The following is a 24,727-nucleotide window of genomic DNA, read 5'->3' on the forward strand; positions in this document are numbered from 1 at the left end:
GTTAAACTCAAAGGAAGGCAGGCCAGTGGTTCAGCAGCCAGGTGATCTTCCCAGGTGTCTCTTTCTCTTCCAGGTAGAGGTGGCAAGGTCAGCTGCCCCAGTTTGCTGTGGTGAAAAGACCTCAGTGAATTTCCTCGGTGGAAATTCACCAAGGGGAAAATGGATGGGTTTAGGATGCTGTTGATTTGTGAAAAGCATCCCAGCAATCAGTATGAACAGTCGGGATTTTTGCACATCAGGATCAATTTGTGGTTGCCCAGAGGCTGTGGAAGCAAGTCATTATCAGAATGGTAGCTGGTGCAAGTAGCTAAGGTAAAATTGAAGCTGAGAGCTCTGGCTAGGTAAGGGAGAGGCAATTCAGTTACTTGGTCATGCCTTCAGCTACAGTCCAATTTTAGAGTAACAGTACATCTTTTGCAGTTGAAGAATAGGCATCTTAACATAACAACAATCACATATTATCTGTGATGTGTCTTGAAAGCACTACATGTCCTTTTCATAAGATTCCCTTTCCCCACTGCCTTGCCAGCTGCATTAGGTTAGGAGCAGGAAGGAGCAGCAGCTAGCAGAGATGAAGGCATCAAGTGTCTTCTAGCAGTGGAGGCAAGAAGGGGAATATGTAAGGTGCAGCTATTTTTCAGAGTGGGGTGATGAAGTGAGGAGAAACTGTATTAATCTGGCCCTTGTGCTGCTATAGATTCAGGTTTTCTGGCACAGAAAATCTCTCATCTGTGAAAGCCTTGTTGCTAAGAGTGAGAAGTTGAAAACTATTACCCTTGATCTCATTCTTGATTTTGTCTTTTGTCCATGTCTGTGATTGAAATATTCTTAACCTTAGCTGGCTGGATTTATTCATGTGCAGTCAGACACGAGAGTACGTTTTTAGCATGAATGAAGATTGGAAAGATGTATAGAGTCAGGTGGCTTGTGCTTCTCTTTGGTGTATTTTTGGATACTTGTTTTTTCTTCTGAACTAGAGGGTTCATATTTTCAAGTCCTGTTTTTGAACCGTTGAAGTCTCCTTGAGCTAGTGGGACTTTGGCTCCCATATATCTCATGAAGTAATGACCCTTGGGCTCCTGAGTTTCAGGTCCCAGCAATATTTTGTGATAATCAGCTGAGTATTGTTGTTGTGCCTGGAATCAGAACATTTATTTGTTTGGGGATTTTGTAATTGTTTTAGTCATTTTTATGTGTGTGTGTGTTCCTACAAAGCCCTGAAAGATGATGGAAGCTGAGTGAATATGGGCAGCCAGGGAAAAAGGCTGTGTAGGCACCATGGAGTGTCTCTGTTCTGGTCTCCAGATAACAGGTAGCTAAGTTTTCCTGAATGACACAAAGACATTCTTCATGACCTCATCCCTCCTGACTTCCTGGGACGGTAAAACCCAAACCATCTGTCTTCCCCATGGCTTTGTCCTACATTCTCTCCATATGTGATATATCAAGGGTGATATGCAAATCTCATTATTTTAGTGTATATATTAGTCCTTAGTTTTTCCCAGACAGCTGAAAACAGTATAAAAGACTAGAGCTCAGCCAACCCTTAGTCTGGAGAATGAAATCATGACCACCAGCTGGGGCCCTAATGCAAGTGATGCTTCCCAGTCTTGGCTCTTTGTGTTGCCAAGCAGGCTGGATTAATTTCTGTGTTTAAACCTCTAGTTTGTCTTTGACAAATTCCTCTTCTGACTGATTTCTTCTCTTTTCTCCAGGTAGATTAATTGCTCCATCTTGTTCCAGAAACAAATCCTGAAACCATAGTACCTTTGGTCATCTGATTTTAAGGATCATGCTGACAGCAGCTGGTGCCAAGGGGCAAGGAAAGCAAATCAAGTTTTCAAGGAGCTGCATCAGCTCGCAGCAGCTGGTTTCCTTTTGCAATTCAAATTTTCTAGTTTTCTACTGGTGCTCAGATCCTGGCACCAGCAGAACTTTTCCTTTCACCTTCCACATGGTAGTCTGCCAGAAATTTGGACCCAGGGACAGAGGAAACAATGGAGATCTGAGACAGACAAGATAGACAGGTGGTGTTTACTCTCTTGAGCATCTAGAGGAAGGTCTCTGCCAAGGACCTGACACAATATGCCTCCTCTTTTGGCTGATGTTTGCTATTGTGTCTTGGGAGGGTGTCAGGGTCCTCAAGATACTTAGCTGTGAGTCAGGGTCAGGACCTACTATTCATTATTTTGCATTAATAGCCAGAGGACATGGAAATCATGTGATACCACTGCAAGGAAAGGAATGGACACAAAACTCCCATGCAACACCCTCCTCACATGATGAACAGGGTGAAACTGAAGTTGGGTGAAGAAGGGCAGAATAGCTACTGATTATGCATGTGGAGGCATAGAAAGGTCATAATGGGTTGAAAAAACTTGGTCTTTGAAACTCCTCTCAATTTTCACTGGTATCCTACAACATGCTAGGTCCACTGGCTTTCCCATCCATACTTCAGCAGCATATCCTCTAAAATGGGGTGTTTGGCATACCTTTCCTTTAGGATGCAGGCAACTCTGTCACTCCTGTATCAATGGATTTCAAACACACTTGTCAATAGATTAATATAGTTGGGATAGAGGATTTCAAAGGTCTTTTCTAATCTAAGTGATTCTGTAGGGCTGGTTTGCAAAACAGCAAAACAGCTCAAGCTGACATTAGCCCATATGTAATGGCTTTGTGTATTTCAAGCTTCTGCAAGTTCATTGTGTTGGCAGTACACTGCAGCTTCTTCCCCGCAGCAGAGGGCACTGGCTGCAGTGACACTCAAATGGTTTGTTGGGAGCCAGCTTGCTTCCAGCTGGACCTGTTACCTGCAAGGCTGGGCAGGTTGCACAGGGACCTGCTTGGACACCTCCTTGTCACAGCTCCCAGGGCTCCAAAGAGCAAAGGGAGCCTGAGAGCCCCCAGCCTTGTGCTGTGTGATCTCACATTTGGGGTTTATCAGCTGAGGTGTGAAGCTTCAATGCAAGCAGCTGCATCAAGTGGAAGCAGCAGTGTCACCGTGACCCCAAAAGCTCTGTCACTGTGACCCTCTTCAGCTGTGGCACCATGAACTGGTGCTGAGGGAGCCCAGGCAGGAGCACCTGCAGGTGAACTAATCCTCAATATGAATAAATGGCCCAGCTCTGGTTTATCTGGGAAAATACTTTCAACTGGGTTTTCCCAGTAACAGCTGAATTTTAGCCTGGAGGGAGGTACTGAGCTAGCTCATTGCCACATTAGACAGTGTCAAATGTGCCCACCCCCAAAGGATGTGCTTGATGGGAAGTGCTGGAACTGCTCAGCATGGATCCGGGCTTAAATAAGTTGTGACTACTGCTCTGCAAGGAAATCACTAAGAAATATGATCTTCAAGGAGAAGCAAACTGCTTTGATCTGTGTCCTTCTGGTTGAGCTCCTCTGCGTGAGCTCAGAGCTGATTTCCAGTAAAGCACGAGCACAGTCAGCCAGCACAGAAAAGCTGCAGTGAAGCTGCTGTCAGTAGTAACTCTCCTAAGCAGCAACTCTCATAAGCATCTCCTGCAAGGAGATGTGCTGTTCTTGGGCATGAGGGATAAGTGGTAGAGAGGTATGGCCAAACCTGTGGATTAGATTTTTGCTAAAAGCACTAGTGGGGAAATTGAAATGGACCCTTGATTAGTATGAACTGCTTCTTGATTCAGAACATAACCCAGAGGACAGAGCAAAGGCAATCCTTGCTAAATGACATAACAATTCACAATGCATATTCATTGCAGGAAATACTTTTCATCCGTCCTTGATTGCGTGTTGTATATTGGCTATGGATTCGATGGCTTTGGATTTCTTTAGCATGCCCTTGGGCTTTCAAGTGTGCTAGGATGCATTGTAATGTAGATGCAGGGTGTCTGGCACTTCTTACTGAATGAGGCTTCAAAGGGAAGTAGGAATCAGACTCTAATTACATTTGTAATAAAGCCAAAGGCATTTTGACAAAGAGATTACCTGCCGTTCATGGACAGATTATGTCCAGAGCTCTTGAAACTGGTGGGGTGGTTCACGCTTCCCCTGGTATTGGCAGGTAGGGGATTACCTGATTTTTGGTAACTGAGATGAGGACAGGCAATATTTGTGACTAGGTTTTGAACACAATGGCATTACTCAGATAGATGTGACAGCTTGAATGCATTTTCTCTGGAAGCTTTTCCCAGAGATCATCTATCTGGAAGCACAGACCACTGACACAGCTGTGCCTGAACCCCTGCCACTGCTGACAATATTGCTGTGGGCATGTGGTCCAAGCAGCTTGCCAGGATCCCCTCATGCCTTTCTCCTTGCCACAATATGTGCCTTTGAAGCTCTAGTGCTTTAAAAAGAAGCCCACAGCCTTTTCCTCATGCTTTACGTGGACAGCTGTATTCTGTTGCAAGACTCTTCTGCCTTCTCAGGCCTTGCCCAAACAGACAGTTTGTAAGGGACTGGGGTCCTGGAGCATGGAAACCAAAGGAGTTTGAAGGCAGGGAAACAAACACCTTGATCAGAGAGCAGAAATCAGTTCGAAATGAAAAACAGGTTTGCTGTCCTCACTGAATGCCTGCCTCATCTCATCTCTGGCATGATCTGCTCATCATGTCAGCAGATGATGGTGTTGGGACGCGTGGGCTGGAGGGACTCGGCGTCGGGGCTGCTGCCCGTGTAGAGGTGCATCTGCCTCCTGGTGCAACGCCATCGGGCTGGCCTGGGGAACAATAGAGCTTTATGCCCGGCAGATGTTCAGGCAGTGTTTGCTTTCTTTTCCTGGGGGCAGTTGAAACAGGGAGTGCACTGACCTGATTTGCAAAAGGGTGTCTGGTGCTTCTGCAAGTCGCGTTACAAGCAATTTGGCCAAGGTCACGAAGCAAGTGAGCGATGCTGTCAGAGATAGATGGAAATCTCTGTGGGGATGCTTTAGCTTGATGGTCCCAGCACAACACCTCCATTAGCGCATGACATGCTAGATTTATTCAAGCAGTACTTTGCTCATTAGTTTTTATCTCAGTAGCAAGTGGGAACAGTCTGTGTGTCTTCTACGTCCAAAGAGCAGAAAGTGTACCTTACTCTGAGCAAAATACGGTCTTTGACCCACGGATCTTGGCACCGAACCAAACAAAATCTAATGGTGACATATGATCTTTCTCCTGACTTCACGGAGTGAGGGACTGGAGGAAATCCTCACCAAATGGGTTGATTGGCAGGAGGTGCATCTCACAAGCTCGGTATAGAATCACAGGCAGAAGCGGAGCAAAATGGCAGGAATCACCATTGACTTTTGCCATACTGCGCCACTGAACATGGGGAGAGGAAAGAGTGGGGTGGTGAAGGACACAAACTTCCAGAAAGCAGGCGTGGCAACCGCAGGACTCACCTAGGAGTGGTTTCTGAGGCGGTGTGTGAAGTCTAAAGTCTGTGTGCCCTGGGGGGTTGCTGTCACTTCCCCCTCCAGGACTAAACCCTTGAGGAGGCTGATTCACGCTGGGGGAGGTTTGAAAGGCCAGAGAAGAGGGCAGCCCTGAAGCAGAGCTGCCTCCTCAGCAGAGGGATGAGCTGCATGCTGAGAAGCCTGGCTTGCAGCATGATGATGATGCAAATGAAAACGGACAACAGCTCCATCCCTGCCTATATTTTGGGATCTATTTGCTGATGGTGAACTGGATGCACTCAGGAGAGGCAGACAAGGCTACAGATTTGTTTGTGATGGAAGCAGTGGGAACACAGAGCCAGTCCCAGGAAGGAGGGGGGAAGAAGATGCAATATTGCATAATTTCAGTTGCCTCATGAAACCTCTCCCTCAAGGATCCTTTCAGAGAGCAGATAAGAGTGGAATGCATCTATATCTGTTTGCAATGCAAGGACATGTGTATGATGAATGTACATAAAATTAATAAAATGCAATGGGCTATGATAGGGAATTAGAGATTTAAAACCTTCCGAGTTTAAAGCACCAGAGCTTCAGAGGTCCTGTGGCAGAGATTCTGGAAAGTAATCATCCTTTACTTTAAGACTGCTGCATGAATAATAATTATACAATGTGTCAGAAGAAAGCCATGTGCTTTTATTCAAGTTTAATCTTTACAGATATGAGGCAGGTATAGAAGGCGAGCCACTTGCTTTAATGGTATTATAATTTGATTAGATATTAGAATATGTGCCTGCAGTATCTGCTTTTTAAGCAAGGATGGATCGAGCTGGAGGAAGTGTTCTTTGCTTTAAGCCTTATGGTAAGTGAGCTGGTTTATTTGGGTTTAGACCCTAAGGCAGCCAACACCTTTCTCATGCTCTAAGCAGTCTTCTTGTATATGCTCAGAGAATGAAAATTACATTCTTTACGAACCTCTCTATTAAATATTCCACTGTTGTTGTTTTTCCAACTTCTGCTATAGACTCTTCCACACTTTCTGCCAGAATGACTTGTATTTTGGTCTTACAGTCCACCCTTAATCCATCCGTATCCCATTTCTTTCAGGTGACTATTCACATCCAGCTCCTCGTGAAGGAGCTGACAACACTGCTCAACTGAAAGTCAGCCAAGGGTTGAAATGTCCTGAGCATTACAAACGTTCGTATTGCATCTTAGTGGTTTTCCTTCCTTCCACCCTACAAGATCTCATGACCCACAGATACTAGAGCAGAACAGGAGAGGCTTTCAAGGGAAAATCAATGTGGCTTGGCAGCTTGTGAAAGACCTTAGAGAGGGAACTGTAGAGCTGTGTGGAGGAGCGAGCAATCCATCATAGCACCATGATTTCCAGTTCATGGAAGAACGATGAAGAAAATAGAAAGTGAAGCAACAGTGTTACAGCAAGGAGAAGGGACATAACCTTTAAATAGCAGGTTTTTCCACCTCTCTGAAGCACTGAGCATTGGCTTCTTGCAGAAGTAGGACAAAGAGCTTGATGGTCTGATCTTTTATGGCAGATCCTAAGGGCAGGGAGAGCTGACACGCTTGTTAGCATTTGACCCAGTTTAAACTAACAGGTTCTGAGGAACAAGGACTCACTGAGAGGTTATGGAGAGGGAAACTTGAACCAAATTGACATTGAGAGAAATATTCATGGCAACTGGAGATACAAGTACCTAAGGAAGAAGAACAAATCTGCCAAGCCAAAAACCTTCTCTTGCTTTGTTGCACCAGTGGCAATCCAGCTGGTGAAGGAACAAAGCTGCTGCCACAGGAGAGCAGATCAAAGTGAAAGGTCACAGGCAGATCTGGTCTATGACAGTAAGTTTTTGTGCCTGTCCCAGTCTGAAATTCTCAGTCTTATCTTATCCCTACTCCTTGCAGGAACATGTACGAAATTCTGACACTGCTTTGTGCTCTGCTGTGCCAGGGACAAATCTTATCTCCCTGGGGTTATTAATAATATGATTTGAATAGAGGACACCCATTGTATTCAAATCCCTTGTGGAACCTTAACCTTTCTTGTTGGTGAAAGGAAAAAATACTCATAATCCCACCCAGTTATCTCTGATCATCCTAGATGTGTCTCATTGCACAATCCTATCAGACACTGCTGCTTCCCAGGCCATACAAATGTTTTTTCATGGCATTTGGCTGATTAATTAGTACGTGCATTACTTTGTGATGCTTTTAGGCCTCATCTTTGTTTTTCTCTCACTCTTGCAAGAAGCTCCACAGCACCTTTGTGGACCTGCTGTGACTTCTGTAAAATTTAAGCACTCAATGTTGCAAGTAGAGCAGAAGTATTTAAAGCAGGGCAGCCTTTTTAAGGAGGCACTGGTGATCAGTGAAGAGTGGGTTTGGATGGTGAAAAGACAACCAAAATGCCTAGATTCTGCTAAAATGTCATAAAAGTTACAGATTCCTTGGGATGAGAGCCAGGATGGAGGAGGAAAAAAGCCCATGAGAGTGAAGAAGGGTTATCCAAAGGCAGTGTGCTGTATGTAAAGCTAGATCAGCTAGGATCCCTAGGAGGGAAAGACCAGAACAACTTAGATGGAGGGGTTTAGATGAGAAAATCCAGGCCCAGGGACATAACATGGCTTTCCAGAGCCCAGGCAAGCTGGATATTGCTTGGCAAAAGATCTGAGTGACCTCATTAGGATGACTTTTGTGCCCAGATCAGTTGTCTTAGGAGAAGAAATCAGTGCCCCCACAAAAAAATTGTCCGTGGGAGCTGGAAGCTCAATCTAGAAGTTGGAGCTCAATCTCACAGCTAACCCAGGAAGAATGAGTTTATTAATTTTACACCTCCAATCCCATGTGTTGTGCTTTTCCCTCTCGTTTAATGCTATATGCACTACTGATTTTATTGAGACGGAGGTGTCTGTGCACTGAATTTTATTCAAGCAAAAAATGCTGCCTTGTATAGAAGACAGCTAAACCAAAGCAATCTAGAACCAGCTAGCAGGTTTTTACTGTTTTTTACTTAAAGTAAAAAGGTCAGAACCATTGTGTTAATTTTTGGGTTATTTTTAGAAGCAGTCTTAATGCATAGATCCTTTAGAGAGGCTGATGAAGCCTCTGTCTTGGACTTCCTAGAGACATCCATGCCACTGAGCCTCAAAAACCAGACATACCTACAATATGAGCACTTGGTTTTGAATGAGAGTCAGAGATTGACTTGTCAAGCTCTTACCATCTGACCTGAGGCTGAATAAGCAAATACATATGAGTTAATAAACAAACCAAACTAAATAAAACAACCTAGCTCTGGTGCAAAGTCGAGAAAATGACTGGTCTCACGGAAAATTTCTCTGCAGCTCCAGCAAGGTTCAGGTTGTTACTGAGTGCTGCAGCTACAAGAATTAAGGATTGTGAGAGAGGATCCATCCTCTTTTTATTTATTTATTTTTAATTATTATTATTATTTTTATTGGAGATTGGGGTTATTGGGAAGGGAAAATATTAGTTTAGCTCTTGTCTGCAGGACAGGAAGCTAAGGAATAAAACGGCATAAAATTTGTTAATTTTATGGGATGAAGAGAGAGGAGGGAGATGCTGACCTAGGTGGCTTCCAGGTCAGAGAGTTACTCCATGTACCTCCATAAAATGAGACACACTGGATGAAATATCAGTTTCCTTGTAGGCAGTTTCTTATCAAAGGCACTTGTTGAACAAGGACAAATGTAAACAATAAAAAGCAAAGATGTGATTCATACTGGTAAGAGGTAAAATAAAGGGTTCGTAGGAGTCCACAGTAAGAAAAAGATGAGACTGCAATTATTACAGACGGCATGGACCAGGACTAATAAACAGATGAAACACAAAAGGATAAAAGTGAAAATACTGAATTCTGCCAACAACCTCCTTATGAGATGTCAGAATTATCGAGATATGGGGGGAATCTCATCACTTTGGAGGAAAAAAAGTTAGAGCTTCGAAAGAATTATCTGTGCCCCTTTAAAAGTAGGTGCAGCTCCCGGACGGAGCTGCAGGTGTTTTGATCGGGTGATCCTAACGAGAATAATTCTAGCATCGGGGGTAAAACGACGCTGATTTCTTTCTGCACCCGGCAGAATGGCTAATAAATCTTAAATGAACTAGGAACGAAGCAACATTTTAGATTTTTGCTTTGAAAGGGAGCGCGGGGAGCCAAAAAATAGCTCTCCCGTAACGCGGTACGGGTGCCATCCATCACGGAGCGGGGATGGAGACCGCACAAAAGCCATCCGCCGTGGGTGGTGGCTGCTGCTTCCACATTGGGCTGGGGAGGAGGATAAGCCGTTTCCCGCGGCAGGATTCCCGCAGGAAGCGCTCAGCGCAGCCCGGGCGCCGGGCGGGGCCCGGCCCGTTCCGGCAGCGGGCCTCCGGGAGCTCCCTCCCGGCCCGGGGGAAAGAGACATTCCCCGTAGGAAGTGGCACCGTCTCCTGCTTTATTTAAATAAAGCCAACCTCTCCCGCTCACACGCGAGGGAAGCTTTAAGCTGTAATCGCGTGTCGCAAGGACCGCGGACACAAAGGGTGCCGCAGCCGCCCGCGGCTGTCCCGACGCGCCGGGAGCGCAGGGCCGCGGGGCGGGGGCGGCCGTGCAGGGTTTAAATGCCCCGCGGGGGCGGCGCGGCGCTGCCGTCCCCGCCCCGCTCAGCTGACAGCGGGGCCGCCCGCCGGAGCCGCCGCTCGGTGCCCGCCTGCGCGGCCCCGCCGGGGCTGGGGGTGGCGCGCCGTGAGCCGCCCGCGGGCGCGCCCGAGCCGCACCGAGCCGCCGCCGGCATGAGCGGGAGCGGCAACCCCGGGCCCGGCGCGGCGCCCTGCCGCTTCGCCCACTACTTCGTGCTGTGCGGCATCGACGCGGAGAGCGGGCTGGAGCCCGACGAGCTGGCAGGTGAGCGGCGCCGCCGGGAGGCCTCGCCCGCACCGCTGCGGCTCGCCGGGCGTTTGGGATGCGATGCCTCAAAATGTCTGCTCCCCCCGAGGAGGGGTCGCGCCGGCGGGAGCCGCAGGGAGGGAGCGACCGAGGAGGATAAGGCATCCTCCGGAAGGGCTGGCGGAGCATCCCCCCCGAGGGCAGCTCCGGCCGGGCGGCGGGGAGCGTTTGGCCGCCGGGATGCGCCGTCCCCCGCGGGCCGGGCTCCGCTGGCCCGGGTCCCTGATGGTGGCGGGGGGAATGATGGAAGGCAGCGGCCCGGCCGCGGCCAGAGGGGTGCCACCGGCGGGAGAAGGGAACCCGGGGTTACGGAATTGGAGGGAACCGAACGACCGAGCTTTCTGCCGGGGCAGATGCATTTTCTTCAGTATCTGCACTGGAGAGGAGGGGGAGGGATCTGGGGAGAACTGAATAAATTAATGGAATCGCATCCTTATTACATTTATTCACATCTTATGTCTATTCAGAAATAGTCTCCCTGCATCCTTCTTTCCCCCTCCACTCCGATAATGTTACAGAAAAAAAGGAACAAAACTATTGGTAGGCTCTAACACATTTTTTAAAATGTTTATTTTTGGTGGGCTCATGACTGGATACGAGCTGATTACATTGGCATAAGGCAGCAGTTCTTCCTCAATGTCACTTTTGTTTATGCAAAAGGAACTATTTAAGCCAGGTTTTTACATACAAAATTTGATCAACTTCAGGCTTAATAACAGGGCTTAATTGCATGGAAGCCAAGCGTTTCCTCATGGAGTTACGAGTTTGGAAGTGTTTAAGTGCCAATGTTTGCCCACTCCCGTGCGTTCACACTGCAGGCAAAGGAGCTGTGGGTGGCCGAAGTTGAAGGCAGCCGTAGCTGTCACAGTGAGCACTTCTGCCTGGCAATGGCATCCTGAGGATGGGATCCTAATGAGGTCTCTGCAGCTATTGCATCAGGAAGTACCTTGCCTTCTGGTTGTGTAAGAGACATGATGATCTGTATCACTGATCAATGTACGCTGGTTGAAGTTCATGTTTTTGTCACCTGTGAAAGGGGTGGGTGCTCATATGTTTCCAAGGAACCTTATCTTAAAGGTTCTCTACCCTTGGCAGTGAGCACGCTCTGGAGGTAGCCCTGGGGTCTCCAAGTTGAAGCATTAGCTAAATGTACTTTCATCTCTTTGTTTTTTCACATGTGACCACATTTGTGTGTTTTCAGTTTTGCTGCTTTTAGTAGAAAACTCCTGACTCGTGAGCCACTTCCCAGCTGATGGTGTACAGGGTTTGATTTGCATGGTATGACCTATTGGGGTTTCAGCTATCTAAACTTTGAGTCATCTACCTGAAAAGAAACTATTTTTAAAGCTGTGTTGGCTGGTAGGCTGTGCCTTCCCTGATGTACCCAGACTTTCCAAGTTGGCTTTTGCTGATTTTTGCACCATTTCCCAGGGGGGTACACAGGTATGTTCTTGGGGAGCACTGCTCAAGGACAGCCTGAGTGTGGTGGGTTTGTGGAAATGTAGTGCCTCCACTAAAGGGCTCCTCTTCTGTGGTCATTCAGTAGGTCTGGCTGAACTGCAGATTTCAAAGCTAAAGCAACTTCCCTCTGCATTTTTTAGTGAAAGAAAGTAATTTTGGCTCATCTAGGATATTCCCTTTTAAAAATACAGTGCAGCTGTGAATAATTTCCAAGAGAAATTAACAAAAGTAGCAATTTTTGAAGCAATGTCTTTGTAACTGGTTTAAACTAGGCAAGGTCCAGCAACGTGGTTTGGACATACAAACATTTTTGGTAATGCCGGTTTGGGAGGCATTCTTAATAACTTAATAGGGCTAGGATGTGGAAGAAGTGGAGTAACAGAAATATGATGGGACTTAATATTGCCACTGAGCAATGTTATATTTTTAGGGACTCGTGACAGGAGCTTTCTGCTATCAGCTGGGAGCTCAGCAGTGGGAAATGCTAGGGAGGAACAGGGAGTGCTGTAAGCCACAAATATAATGCAGCCATGTAAAAATTAACTCTGGTTTGAGATGTAGCTGAGAAAACATTTCTGTTAAAGCTTGGGGAGTACTAATGCTGCTCTAGGCAGGCAGTAGTGAGAGCCCATGTGGAAATCTGTGTTACAGGTTTCAAAAACCAAGCTACTATGATTGAATTCACTGCTGTAATGGGTGGGGAGAAAGATACTTGAGGGAACAAACAGAAAGTCTGTTCTATCACAGGAAACCCACAAATGGTTAATTCTAAAAATGTTCTTAAAATTATTTGTAGAAGTAAATGACCCTGTTCTTTTAGTATTATGTAGCTGTGATAGCTACATCTTGCTGTCCTTGTGCTTAAAGAGCTTGTTGAAGCAAGTCACAAGGCATCAGTGAAAAGTTGCTGTGACTTAAGCTGCTGCACAGATCATCCCCAGTTTAGCAAAAAAAAAAAAAAAAGTAATCAAGAACCCGCTTATCCCCAAACCAGGGAATCCCTTGGCAGCCACTGTTCACAAAGCTCACCCCAGGTCTGACTGATGGAGCTGCCTTGGGGCTGAGCACAGGAGCTGGAGAAGGGACAAGAGGAGCTCTGCTGCTGCTCTGGAGGCCCCAGGGCCTTTCCTGTGAAGAGAGAAGCAGGAGTTAGAAAATCCTTGATGATTTGAGATGGGCTCGGTGGTGATCTGCTGGGATCCAGGCAGCTCACCTTGGTACATGGTGTGCAAAGGAGCTGCCTGTGAGTCAGCTCTGGCGTCATCTGGAGCTCCCTGACCTGTGCTCTGCCTTTGCTGGGACAGCCTGGGACTCTCCCCTGTGTGGGGGCTTTTCTTGCCTCAAGCCCAAAATTTCTTTCCACAAAAACTCTCTTCAACTAAAAACAAAGGACCAAAAATCCTCATCTACAGCTTCAGGCGTGAAATGTTTCAGTGTTACCTGTGAAAGCAGGGTGAAGAACTGCTTTTCTAATTCTTGTAGTGCTGATAGGTCTGTTCAGAAAATGAAATAAAATGAACATTTGTGGTTGTATAACATTCTGACATGCTTTTAGGGAAGTGTGTCCTGTTTTATAGTTCTTGTTCCACTGAATGGATGCTCAGGGCTTAAAATAAGCTTGATAGATGAGAATTTTCCACCAAGGAAATGGTTCATTTTGCTTAGATTATTCATTTGTCTTTTGCATGTACGATGTTTTCTGGTACAGATTTTTTTTTGGTAGTGAGTTGCTCCACAGCTGGCTCTTCAGATGGCTGATTTGGGGTTTTTAAGTGAGCTAATTTTGAACATCTAAAAGCTGTTTACCTATTGCTCAACTTGGTAGTGTATCCAGGCACACAACAAAGTTATGTGTAGATTATGATGTTGTCAAAACACTTGTGGCCCTTATCACAAAGCTCTCACTCAAGGATGGAGGGAAAAAACCCTTTTTTTTTCCCAGGCTCTTTCCAGGGACTTGAGGGAGGAAAGGAAACTATCTAAGGATTTCTTGGCATTTAGCAGTTGGAGAGGTCATAAAACAAAAGTAGGGTATTTGATGTGAAATATCTTGAAAAGCATGAAAATTTCAGTACTGGTTTCAGTGCCCTATTGAACCCCACTAAAATAGGGTGAAGGGAGCTTTTCTGTCATGTTTAGGGCTGATGGAAAATAAATTTCAGTTCACTTTCCTCTTCATGCCTGCTCCTTTCGGGTAAAGCCATTTTGAGACTATGAGCCTTGGAATTGCATGTGCTCAAATGAATTTGTTATAGAAAAAATTTAACATTGCATTTAACAAAAAGACCTAATTGTTCATTGTATTGTTTCTATCATGTGTTTTGTCATACTGTATGAACTTTATGTTCATATATAGTGAACCACATGTGCAGGGCACAAGGTTTTTCTGGCTGTAGCAGCTTTTATCATTTGCTTGGGGAACGTGCTAAATTTTGTAGTATCTTGTCCAAGTGTCACAAACTACAGTTTAGAAAAATCCAGAATACAAATGACTCAATTAAAAAGAAAATGAAATATACTTTACTGGGTAAGTAATTTTGTGCTGTGGAGGAAAGCAGGGAGAGAGTTAAGGATGGGTGTTTTGTTCTAAAGTGGAAGGACTGGTTTCCACTGAAGGTGCAGTTTGGAGGAAGAGAAGGTGCAGTAAGCTGGCGTGGGAACTGGGACTTGAAGGACCATGTTGGATGGTGCCTTCTGTGTCTTATTGATGGAGTTACGGTAGCCTGCTTGCTGTGTGAAAAGATTGATAAGATTTTTCTAGGGTTTTTTTCCACATATGAACTGTAAATGTTACCTTACACTGTGTAGTTTGGGCCACTGTGTAAATATTCATTGTGCTACTGTCCCATTCAGTATATAGTTGAAAACTGTAGAGAGCTGTATTACTTTACTTTTAAGATCAAATTCTTTATTTTAATGGCCAGCAAAGCAGAGACTGGATACTGGTCACGCTCACTGAAAATGCTGAGTGTCTTGGGGAAAACGTACATTTCTTCTCATGCTGTTTCCCTACAAATATCCACATATTGGTAATTAATTTCCCTTCAATGAGATGTTGAAATCCAAACAGGGCATGCTGCAGTCTGGCTAACTCTGCTTCGTATCTTGTAGGCTCTTATTTTTAGAAAGCTAAAAGACTTTTTCATCCTTGTGTGTGCTTGGCACCTGCATGCTCACGCCTTGCAGAGCCTCCCCACCGCCTGCGCCGTTCTCCTTCGCGCTTCCTCCGTGCCAAGTCTGTGCGCAAAGCACGCTGCCAGAAAACTTGGTGGCATTACTACCGCGATACAACTTCTTGTGTGCATGGCTTCTCTGAAAATAGGCAATTGGATTTTTTCCTAGTTTGCTGGAAATAGACTAAGTTTCCCTTTACCGAGGAATATCTGATGAGCTGTGATTCCTGTTCACGGCTTACGCAATTGACGCAAATGAAAAGCAGGCTAGAGAAGTTTCGCTTTTCATTTTTACGTACAGTCCAGATTTGCGCAAAGCATTTTTGGAGGGATTGTCCAGATTAAGTAACCTGGATGTGGATGAGAATGGTGCAAGTAGAGGCAGAGATGGCTTATGCTGTTCTAGTTAACAAAACTTAACTTGCTCCTCAGAAGCAGTTGCTTAGGATTTCTCATCTTTGCAGGGCTTGTGGGAGGGATTGAATTCAAGCATTTCTCCAGCCCCCTTAAGAAGTGATGCTCAAATGCAGCACTAAATCTTCTGACATTATAGCTGGAAAAAACCAAGTCTCATGGATTAGGGATTGGATGGACTAGCCAGCTTATTGAAGTAACTGTCATTTTTTGTGAACTGCCATATTAAGAGAGAAATACAGTGTATTCATTTAGGAAAGCTGTTTGATAAAAATCTAAGCTGGGTTAATATTTTGTTCATAAGAAACCAAATCTTATTTTGCATAGATAAAATGTTGCTTTTCTAGTTAAAGAAGTATGGAGATAATCCCTGCTTTTGGGAAACCAAAATTGGATGCTGAAACAGAAATAATACTTCTACTCTCTTCTACATCTTTAAAGGTGTTGGCATGGATAGTTGCTGCAATTGTTCATTCTTCGCTTATTTTTTGCTATTGGAGGAAACCAGAATTCCATTGTAATACCACAAAGATTTTAAATTTATTTAAAAAATTTCTGAATTACGCATTAAAGACTTAGTTCCTATAGGAGGAGTTCTGCAGCCAAAGGGAGGAGTGATTTTTATAAAGAACTGTCATTATTATTGGCAAGCATGATCTCCAGTTGCAATAACCTTTAATAAGGAGTAACCCTCTTGCTTGCTTGGATAACAGACCATTTGTGGAATTGCTGATGGCTGTGACATATTGCTGTGTTTTAGCAATAGCACTTTCATTATCTGTATATATGCCAGAGAAATGCTGGATTTAAATGCTCACCCAGCCCTGGTGTGATCATTGTTACACATTTGCCTTCATCTGAATTTTTTATACTGTATTCCTTTGAAAATAAGGTACTGATTGGATTGGAAAGACATTATTATTCCTATCAATAGCACTGACTCACTAATGCTAAACCAAAGAGAATTTCTTGTACTCTGCTTGCCAGATAAGCCGCTGTTTTGATTTCCACTTAGGAAGACTAAAGCCTCTCGCACGCTCGGAGGCTGCTTGGCTGCCAGTGGCTGCTGCAGTAGCAGAGCAGAGGAAGGTGTGACAGTGTACGTGAGGGGGCTTTTCCAGCGACGATCCCAGGAACTGCGCCCTTAATATTGCAGGAGGGAGCCTTTTTCCTTCACACGCTCTAAATGCAGTGGTAATCAAAGCAGTGCCAGGCAGAGTGGCTGAGCTGCTGTCCTTTATAAGAACGACCTAAATCCAGCCCTAATCTTGTTCCTGCGCATCAGCCTGAAGTCACTGCTGGCCCCATCCTGGTGGCTTAGTGGTGCAGTGGCTGTGCAGGGACACGGGGGTCCCAGGCCCGCAGCCTGGGCACAGAGCTGTGAAAGACAAGCGTGGCACATCCCAGGGAGCACGGCAGTGCCGGGTCAGGCTCTGCACAGCCGGGTCTCGGTGGGGAGGGTATGGGCATGGAGGGTGTGAGCCGGAGGTCAAGGTCCCCGCTGCCAGGGGAGAGGCTCCCGTGTTGGTGTCCACCTCCACCCTGGTCCTCAGGGTGCTGGAGGATGGTGGCATCTGGGGGAAGGCGATGCCCGGAGGAGCAGTAGCCATAAATATGTCAGAATCGCTCAGGGCAGTGCGTGACTGTAGTATTGATTTCTCTGCTCAGCTGTTTTCCTGTGTCCTCGCCAGAGCCATTTCCCAGTGCTGCAGGAGCTGTGCCAGTGCCCTGACACCCTTCCCACAGCTCGCCTGTGCCAATGCAGAGCTCCACATAGGAATAACTCCAAAATGAGCTGCTTCAGGAGAGGCTGAGCTGCACGTAAGCCAGCAGAGCAAGGGTGTCAGGGCCCTCTTGCCTGCCTTTTTTCACCCTCTTGTCATGGACTAATCAAGTTGTCCTTAATGCCAGCTCGTCCCTAAAACGTGCTGGCAAGTGTACAGCCTGCAAAGCTCCTGCGTGGGCTGGATACGTGGCTGGCACACTGCTCCTGCTGCAGTTCTGGTCTGTTGCAGTGAGGGCTGGAGTCAAGGAGAAATGTGAATGAAGGGGAAGAAAACAAACAGTGCGTGCACTTTGATGCAGTTAATGCTGTGGTCTTTGGCTGGTGCTGTGGGAAGAACATTACAAGTAGCTTGTTCAGCCACCTCTGGTGTGCATGGAGAGGAATTCTGTGGAATATGTGAATCTCTATATAGTTCATGAGTGTAAATAGCCTATGATTTTTTTTTTTTTTTTTTCCATTATGTACCTCTTAACCAGCAAATAGGAAAAATAGGTGCAGTAGGAAAAATTGCATTGATGAAAAACAAATCTGGTCAGAAAACAGTAAGCCTTCGCTGTGGTGTTTTGATCACATTAGCCATATTGATAATCCCAAAAGTAATTAGGGAAGAAATGGTGATGGGTCATCATAGTAAAAGAAACATACTGGGGAGATGACTCATGTGTGACAGACTGCTAAGGTGTCAGATACAGGCACGGCTGGAAGAAACTTCTGTTATGCTACCAGTATGAAAATATAAACAACTCCATTTGTGCTTCTTGCTTGGAGTCAAAGATAGTTTTTAATCAGCTGTCTGATCATTGTATCTCAACTGAAGGTTCTCTCATTAGGGTGTCCTAGGCTTGGTGGAGGTGCCTGAATGGCTGAAAACATGAAGCCATTCTCCTTTGAGGTCTGAGGTTTTACTTCTACCTCCATACCTACCCAAGCCATGAAAAATAACATCAAAACATCCAAGCAGATGCTTAAAGAGTGAAATGAGGGGAGTATTCCCATGCTAATATATAGTCTGTGGTTTGAAGGACTTTGCCAAATCTCAGTGACCTGCTTCAAGTGATAGTATAAAATTTAACTCCTAGTAGAATATAGTATTTGAGTGAGGGGTCTGTTTTTGGTGGATCTGTAAAGAAAACTGGTTCTCTCACTGGAGAACAACCTTCACAATTCCATACAAATGTGTCAGCTGTTCTTGGTTTGTATTCAGAGGCAATGTTTAAATATGTCAGTCTTGTAGAGTGAGCACCCCCCCTTACCTTGGAGCATAAATTTGACTTTGGTTTACGGTCATTTTAATCATCAAATTGCAATAATAATTCTGGGATCTAGTAGCACCAAAAAAAACCCAAAAACTAGCAAGCTTAATATCAAGCTTGGTATGGAGTCAAATCATGCTTTGAATCTGTGTGAGTGGAAAGTTGCACAGCATGAAAGCCAGAAGTATCCTCCATCCACCCCCCTTCTTCATATTCTCTTGTCATGTTAAAGACTAACATGTGGAAGGGTAAGGGGGCTTAATCTGAAACACCATTCTGTGTAAACAATGACAGGATTAAACAAAAAAAAAAAGCCAAGCTCAACTGTCATGGGTGTGTAGTGGCTGCTGCTTTTCACGGATGACTGAAATTATTTGTATAAATTTGCATTTCCCCCTCAGCATCTCTATAAACCTCTGCTCATTTCCATGCAGAGCTATTTTCACGTACAAGTGGATTGGCGTGCGGTGGCACGCGGTGTGATGCCATGTCACCTGTGGGAGCAGGAACTAGAGTGACAAGGGAAAATCAAGTATCACCACGTTTGCTCCTTACACCAGGCTGCCCAGGTGTCAGAGGTGCTTTGGGTCCCTTGTGACTGAAACACAAGAGGGCTGAGCTCTTAGTAATGAGATGATGAAACCCAGAACTCACTTCTCTGGTAATTCCTCAATGAAATATTGATCAGATGGGCCAACCAGTCTGCTTTGGACTGACCAGCGTTTGGAATGCAGCTGGAGACTTCTGGGAGAGGATGCTGCTGTCATGGTCCAAATAGGTATTGCCTACACTGCCTTCAGGTGTCTGACAGGTTCTGCAATCCCTGTTCTCAGTGACCTGGAGCTTGCCTGGAGGGTCCAGATCACTTGTTTAAGAGCCCACCTCTCCTGCTTTTTCTCCAGATTGCTGCTGAGATGGACTCAGTCAGATGGTGTAAATACCTTCTGCTGGGCCCCCTGGTCTCCCCTGAGATGCTCAGGAAAGGGAATTGAGATTTGTTGTTTTAAATTCAAATTATGAAGTATTTGAGTAAAGAATGCAATATGCAATTGAATAAATATTTGGCTTTTCATTGTTGAGGGAGGGGAAGATTTGCTGATGAGTTAGTTATTCACACAATACTATTTTTCCGTCAGCATTCCCACTTGGTATTCTTGTTTGTTTTATGCTGTGCAATACTCCGACATAAATTTAAAATGAAGAACAATTTTATGCTTAAAACACCAGCTCTGTTAACACAGACTTTCTGTCAGCTGTGATACTGGCTGGTGTGGAAGAGATAAAGGGTTGCTACACTGTTTCTAGAATGGGACTTTTTTGTAATGTAGATTTTGTGCTTTCTCACTTTGTTTATTCTTCCAGTATAACTATATGAAAATACACAGCACCAAGTATATGAGGAAAAATTCACGCTTTTTGTTTAAAAAAAACCTCAAACCAAAGAATCCAAACAAAACCAACAGAAGTGCTGAAAACACCCAACCCCCTAAAATTTTGTGAGGCTATGAAGATTAAATGTTGGTCATGACTCACATTGCTTGAGAACTGCCAGGTGCTTTATAAAATGACTGATGGTAGATATGTGCAAAGCTGTGAAGGGTGTATTTTGCTGTACATGATGCCTTTGTTAGCACTGCAGGAATATCAAGGCCAGGAAAAATGGTATTACAGCATCTTTAAGGTACCCCTTTTGGGGCTGTCAGCCTCTGTCTCTACTATTGCCATGAATCTATTAAGGGAGAACATTTGTCTCTGGAAGATAGTTGCTATTAAGCATGGATGGATTAGGTGTTTAGCCTTTTCCAAGATGATGCTGTTCAAGATAGGTTTTTCTTACTGTTGCATTTGAAAATATTTTGGCTCTTTCTGGCTTTAGTGAGTGTGATAGCAGATGTTGTTTGACTCTCTTAATTCAAGCAGGGATGTGTCGTCTAGTGTTTGTGTCTCAAATTGGGGAATGACTAAGAATTAAAGAATCCTGGTGTAGGGAATGCTATTAAGTAATAATTTTTTTCCTGTATAAATATGACCATCTGCATAGGGTGAGGCAGCTGTAGCCGTGGTCTGCTGTTGCACTTAGCAAAAGGGGAATAGTGATGGGAGATGTTAACTTTCACAATAGCAGTTCTGGGTAATAACTTAGTGTCATTTCTATGCCCATGTCTTTGTTTTCTCTCTGCTTGGAGCTGCCCATGGGGTGGTGAGTTGAGCGGGGAAAGAAAGAGCCCTGTTGAAATTTGTTCGGCCTAACACACTGTTTAAAAAAAAAAAAGCAACAACAACAAAAAAAAATTAAAAAAAAAAATCCCTCCAGCCTCATGTGGGCCGAACTTCCCATGAAAACTCTGCCTTAATGAGCTCAGGCCCCTCAGCCCTGCTTTGTCCCTGTCAGCAGGTGAGAAAGAGCCGAGGTCCCTGGCGCGGGTGCCCTGGCTGTGACCCAGGCGCTCGGGGCCCCGATTAGTTCAGCTCTTGTGCTTTCGGCGGGAAGAAGAATGACAAAACATCTTGTCTGGGGGCCTGGGTGTATTCATGCTCCTCGCCTTCAGGTCCGTGCTAGCGCTGGAAGAGCCATTTGTCCGGGAACCAGGGAGAAAAGGCACAGATTTAGGTCTGTCCCAGAGCTGAGAGTGAATTGCTCAGAGCAGCAGTTGCAGTGGTGTGTCCAAGATGCAGATCATATATGATGGTGATAATGATCTGAAAGCTATTTGCAATTCAAAATCGGTATTGGGTTTCAGTTATTGGTTAATATTTTGTCAGCACTTTGCGACGATGACTTCTGACCCAGTATTGCTTGTGATGCTGAATAACTCAAAAGGGAAGCTGATGCTAACTAAGCAGGAGACCATCTGTGTTCTTAATAGTGCAGTGTTATCACACTCAAAACTTAGCATGAGTGATTGATAACATGATTACACGAGGCTTGTTTCCTTTTTATTAAAAAAAAAAAGTCAAAATACCAACCCCCCAAACCAGTCTTGCCCTCCCCCCAGTCTTATCCTATCTACCCACTTCTGAGCACATAGGTCAATTTAATTTTGTCAGAGGTGGAATGGAAAAGAAAGGGATTTTTTTGGTGAAGTCCCTGCAGCTAAAGCAGAGATCCTAATTAACCTTCCAGTAGTACAAAGGCTGCAGGAAAAGCAAGAACACTTTCTAAAGCAAGGGGGGCCCCTCCATGTGGGTATCCTGGCAGGCTAATTGGCAGCCCCAGAGCTGGGATCCGAGCAGAGATCTGAGCAGAGCATGCGTTGCCTCCTGCCCATCTGGTGGTGTAGGGAGCGAGGGTAACTCCTGGTACTGAGAGGGAAGGAAGGAAGGAATATGGGAGCTAGCAGGCCTGTGTGAGCAAAAGGAGCTGTAGATGAGAGGACGATGATTTCTGTCATGGCATCCTGTTGCATAATTCCAAGTGCTATTCACCCATACCTGTGAAACCCTACAGCTGTGCTGAAGCCATCATTCTTAGTCTTTCTTGCTCAGTCTCAGCTCCTACAGTGTGATAACAGGCAGTGGGAACAAAGCTATGTTTGGCAATAAATAGCAGTTCTCAGATGGTTGTTGGCAGCGTCCAAGTCCTTCCTCAAGCTTAGTGAAAGCATGCAGGAGCTTGACTATGGTGGTACTATTGCATCCAGAGATGTGTCTGTGGAAAAACACTTCTGTATTTTTTCAAAATGCACTGAGTGGGAGGTACAGAAGCAGAATATGCTGGAGAAGAGATTTCTTTACTATCTTTTCCTTTCCTTATCTTCCCCCTTCCTACATTCAAGAACAAACCAGCTCATCCTCATGTTTTATTGTTCTAAAATGCTATCCTGACCTTTCTGATGATTGTTAAGAACGAAAATCTGTAGTCTGATATATTAAAGTGCTAATGATGCATTAGGAGTCATGAAACTGTACTAAGTGCATTAAATTTTGAGTAACTGCAGTAAAAGGCGCTGCAAGAGATGGCTAATCACTTCGCATTTATGAGTTGTCTTGGAAGTAAATGACAATATCCAGCTGAATCTGCCTGCTGAAATAGCCTAGAAGGAGAAGGCATTGCCTTGCAGTGGAAGGCTGGCAATCCCTGCTTGATTAATCTGCTCATACTGAAGTGGCATCGCTCCATGCTTCCAGCAAGCTTGTAATAGATGAATGCATTAATGAGCCCCTGGGTAACCGAGACGATGCTCGGGGGCCAGGAGATGTGGAGAAGGATAAACATTGCTGACTCAGTTTCTCTTTCTTATATTACGTATTTTTTCCAAACTGTGCTTAAGTGATTCCATGTTACAGTGAGAGTATTAAAGTGCCTTTCTGCATCACTAACAGTAGCGGAGCTATTTGTGTGGGTTTGACTGGCTGGGTTACTTAGGCCTTTTTGTTTCCCTGACCTTTCTTTACCTGAAAAAATGTTATGATCTTCAGATTTGAAAGACTGACTCTTGGTTAGTTGCTGATAGACCATGCTGAGTCTTTGTATGTTAGAGACAGGCTGGGATCAAACCTCCCTTGGGGCCAGCCAAGTGATCCACTGAGCCATCGTCATCTTTTGTGTGTATTCAATTAACTGGCTGGTAAAAGTGTGTAGAGACCTCTGAGGGCTGATGACAACATGTGGTCTGGAAAGTTTGGAAATTATTCTAGCTTGAAGAGAAACAATATCAGGAGGCTACTTAGCTTTTCCAGTCTTGATTATCTTTAATTTTCACCATCTGAATAGATTTAATAACAAGGAATTGCATTTGAATTTAAGCAGGCTTTTGAATTTAGGAATTAAATTTCTGGTTTTCTTTTTTGTTGTGGCTTTCTGACAATTGTCTTGCTAATGCATTTAAATTCTGCTCCTTAAAAATGTATTAACTGGTTTATTTGTAGGAGGTCATCAGTTTCACAATATTGTATAAAACTGAAACCAAATCCTCCTGTATGCAGCTGCAGTGTTAAATAGAGCATCATTGTCATGTGGTGAGCATGGCTGTCAAAACACTTCGGTCAAAGTGGGTAACATGAACAGTTCTTCTACATTAAATATTTATAGAAGAAAATGCAAACTCAGAGGTCTGCCAGCAGACAGACACGCTGCTTAAATACATTGTTGTGGTGGCGAGGGCGCGAATCTTTGCGCTGCAGCTTTAGGAAGAAGACAGAGACCTGTTTCTCTTTGCTCATGGGCTCAAGGATGTGATTTTTCTGTATGTGAACATGTATGAAAAGAAACTGGAAGTTTAAAACTTCGAAAGGAAAACAATAACTCTCCACAAGCAATTTGGCTGCCAGCATCCCCCAGAATGGTCTGTTCTGCTACAGCAGCCACAGAAGAGCACAGCACAAGCCTCTCTTGCGTGCCCGGCCTCAAGGGCTGGCGCGTCTTTATTTCAGGTCCTCTGGTGCAAACAGGTGGTGAACTACAAGTGGCGAGATGCTGAGGAGAAAACCATGTAATTAAATCTGGCACTGTAGTATAATAAATCTCCCTTGTATTCTCTAGCTTTCTAGACGCCTTTAAAGCAGGACACAATGGCTGTGATTAATGACTGTTGTATTGTCTTAAATAATAAGCTTGAGCCTTTGGATAGGTGACATAATTTAGCCGTAATGAGCGTCAGCTTCACGTGTTTGATCTCAATGCTTTGAATTTCAGTGTCGTTGTTGCCATGTCCTTGAGAGATTGTTTTATGCTGAAGAAAACGAGTAAAAGAGGGGGATGGGGAGCAATTTTTATGAGGGTGTGAAGAATCCAACCAAACTGTTGCTCTGAGGATGCTGACTTTCTTGTTGTCTCTTGTTTTTAGATATGTGAGATGAAAGTGATTTGAATTGTTCATAAACTGGACTTACTGCTATTGAGAGAGATCTTTTCTTTGATAAAAGTATTCCTTGCTGGGAGGCGTCTGCTGAGAGTACCACTGATGGGCGTTTCCTTTTGTGTGTCAAGATGCACCAAATAGCCATAGCAGGGAAAAGGCTTTTGGATCCTTTCCACATCATCGCCTCATCCATCACCGCCTCAGCAGGCTTCTCTGTTGTTTTCTCCCTTGAGTGAAGGCAGCAGTTCTTTGATATGAGCTCCTATTTCTTCACATTGCCTTGATTCAGCTGGCAGACAAGAAAAAACATTATATTCTCTTCCCTGCTGTACCTGTGAGGAGCTTTCCCCATCTCTGTGCTATGTATCTGCACAGCACTTCAGCAGAGCTGTAAAGGGAGGGCTGAGAAACTACAAAGCACATCAGACCTAATTATTCAGCCAGCGTAAGGGCCTTTCTTTCCTGCTTGGGATATTCACTTTTGCCTGTGTGGGTAGTTTGACTGACAGAGCGT

General features: G+C 44.8%; 1 protein-coding gene across 7 annotated transcripts in view; it reads left to right on the forward strand.

Moving 5' to 3' along the window:
* Window positions 1-10,122: 10,122 nt before the first annotated feature.
* LOC131573160 (DENN domain-containing protein 5B) overlaps window positions 10,123-24,727 on the forward strand; it is a 103,105-nt gene continuing 88,500 nt past the window's right edge. For all 7 annotated transcript variants that reach the window (XM_058826832.1, XM_058826835.1, XM_058826834.1 and 4 more), the window contains exon 1: window positions 10,123-10,283. In XM_058826832.1, the coding sequence (XP_058682815.1) occupies window positions 10,172-10,283 (112 nt within the window). In that variant the 5' untranslated portion in view covers window positions 10,123-10,171. The remainder of the gene's footprint in view (window positions 10,284-24,727) is intronic.

Source organism: Poecile atricapillus, chromosome Z (genome assembly GCF_030490865.1).
Source record: "Poecile atricapillus isolate bPoeAtr1 chromosome Z, bPoeAtr1.hap1, whole genome shotgun sequence".
NCBI lineage: Eukaryota > Metazoa > Chordata > Aves > Passeriformes > Paridae > Poecile > Poecile atricapillus.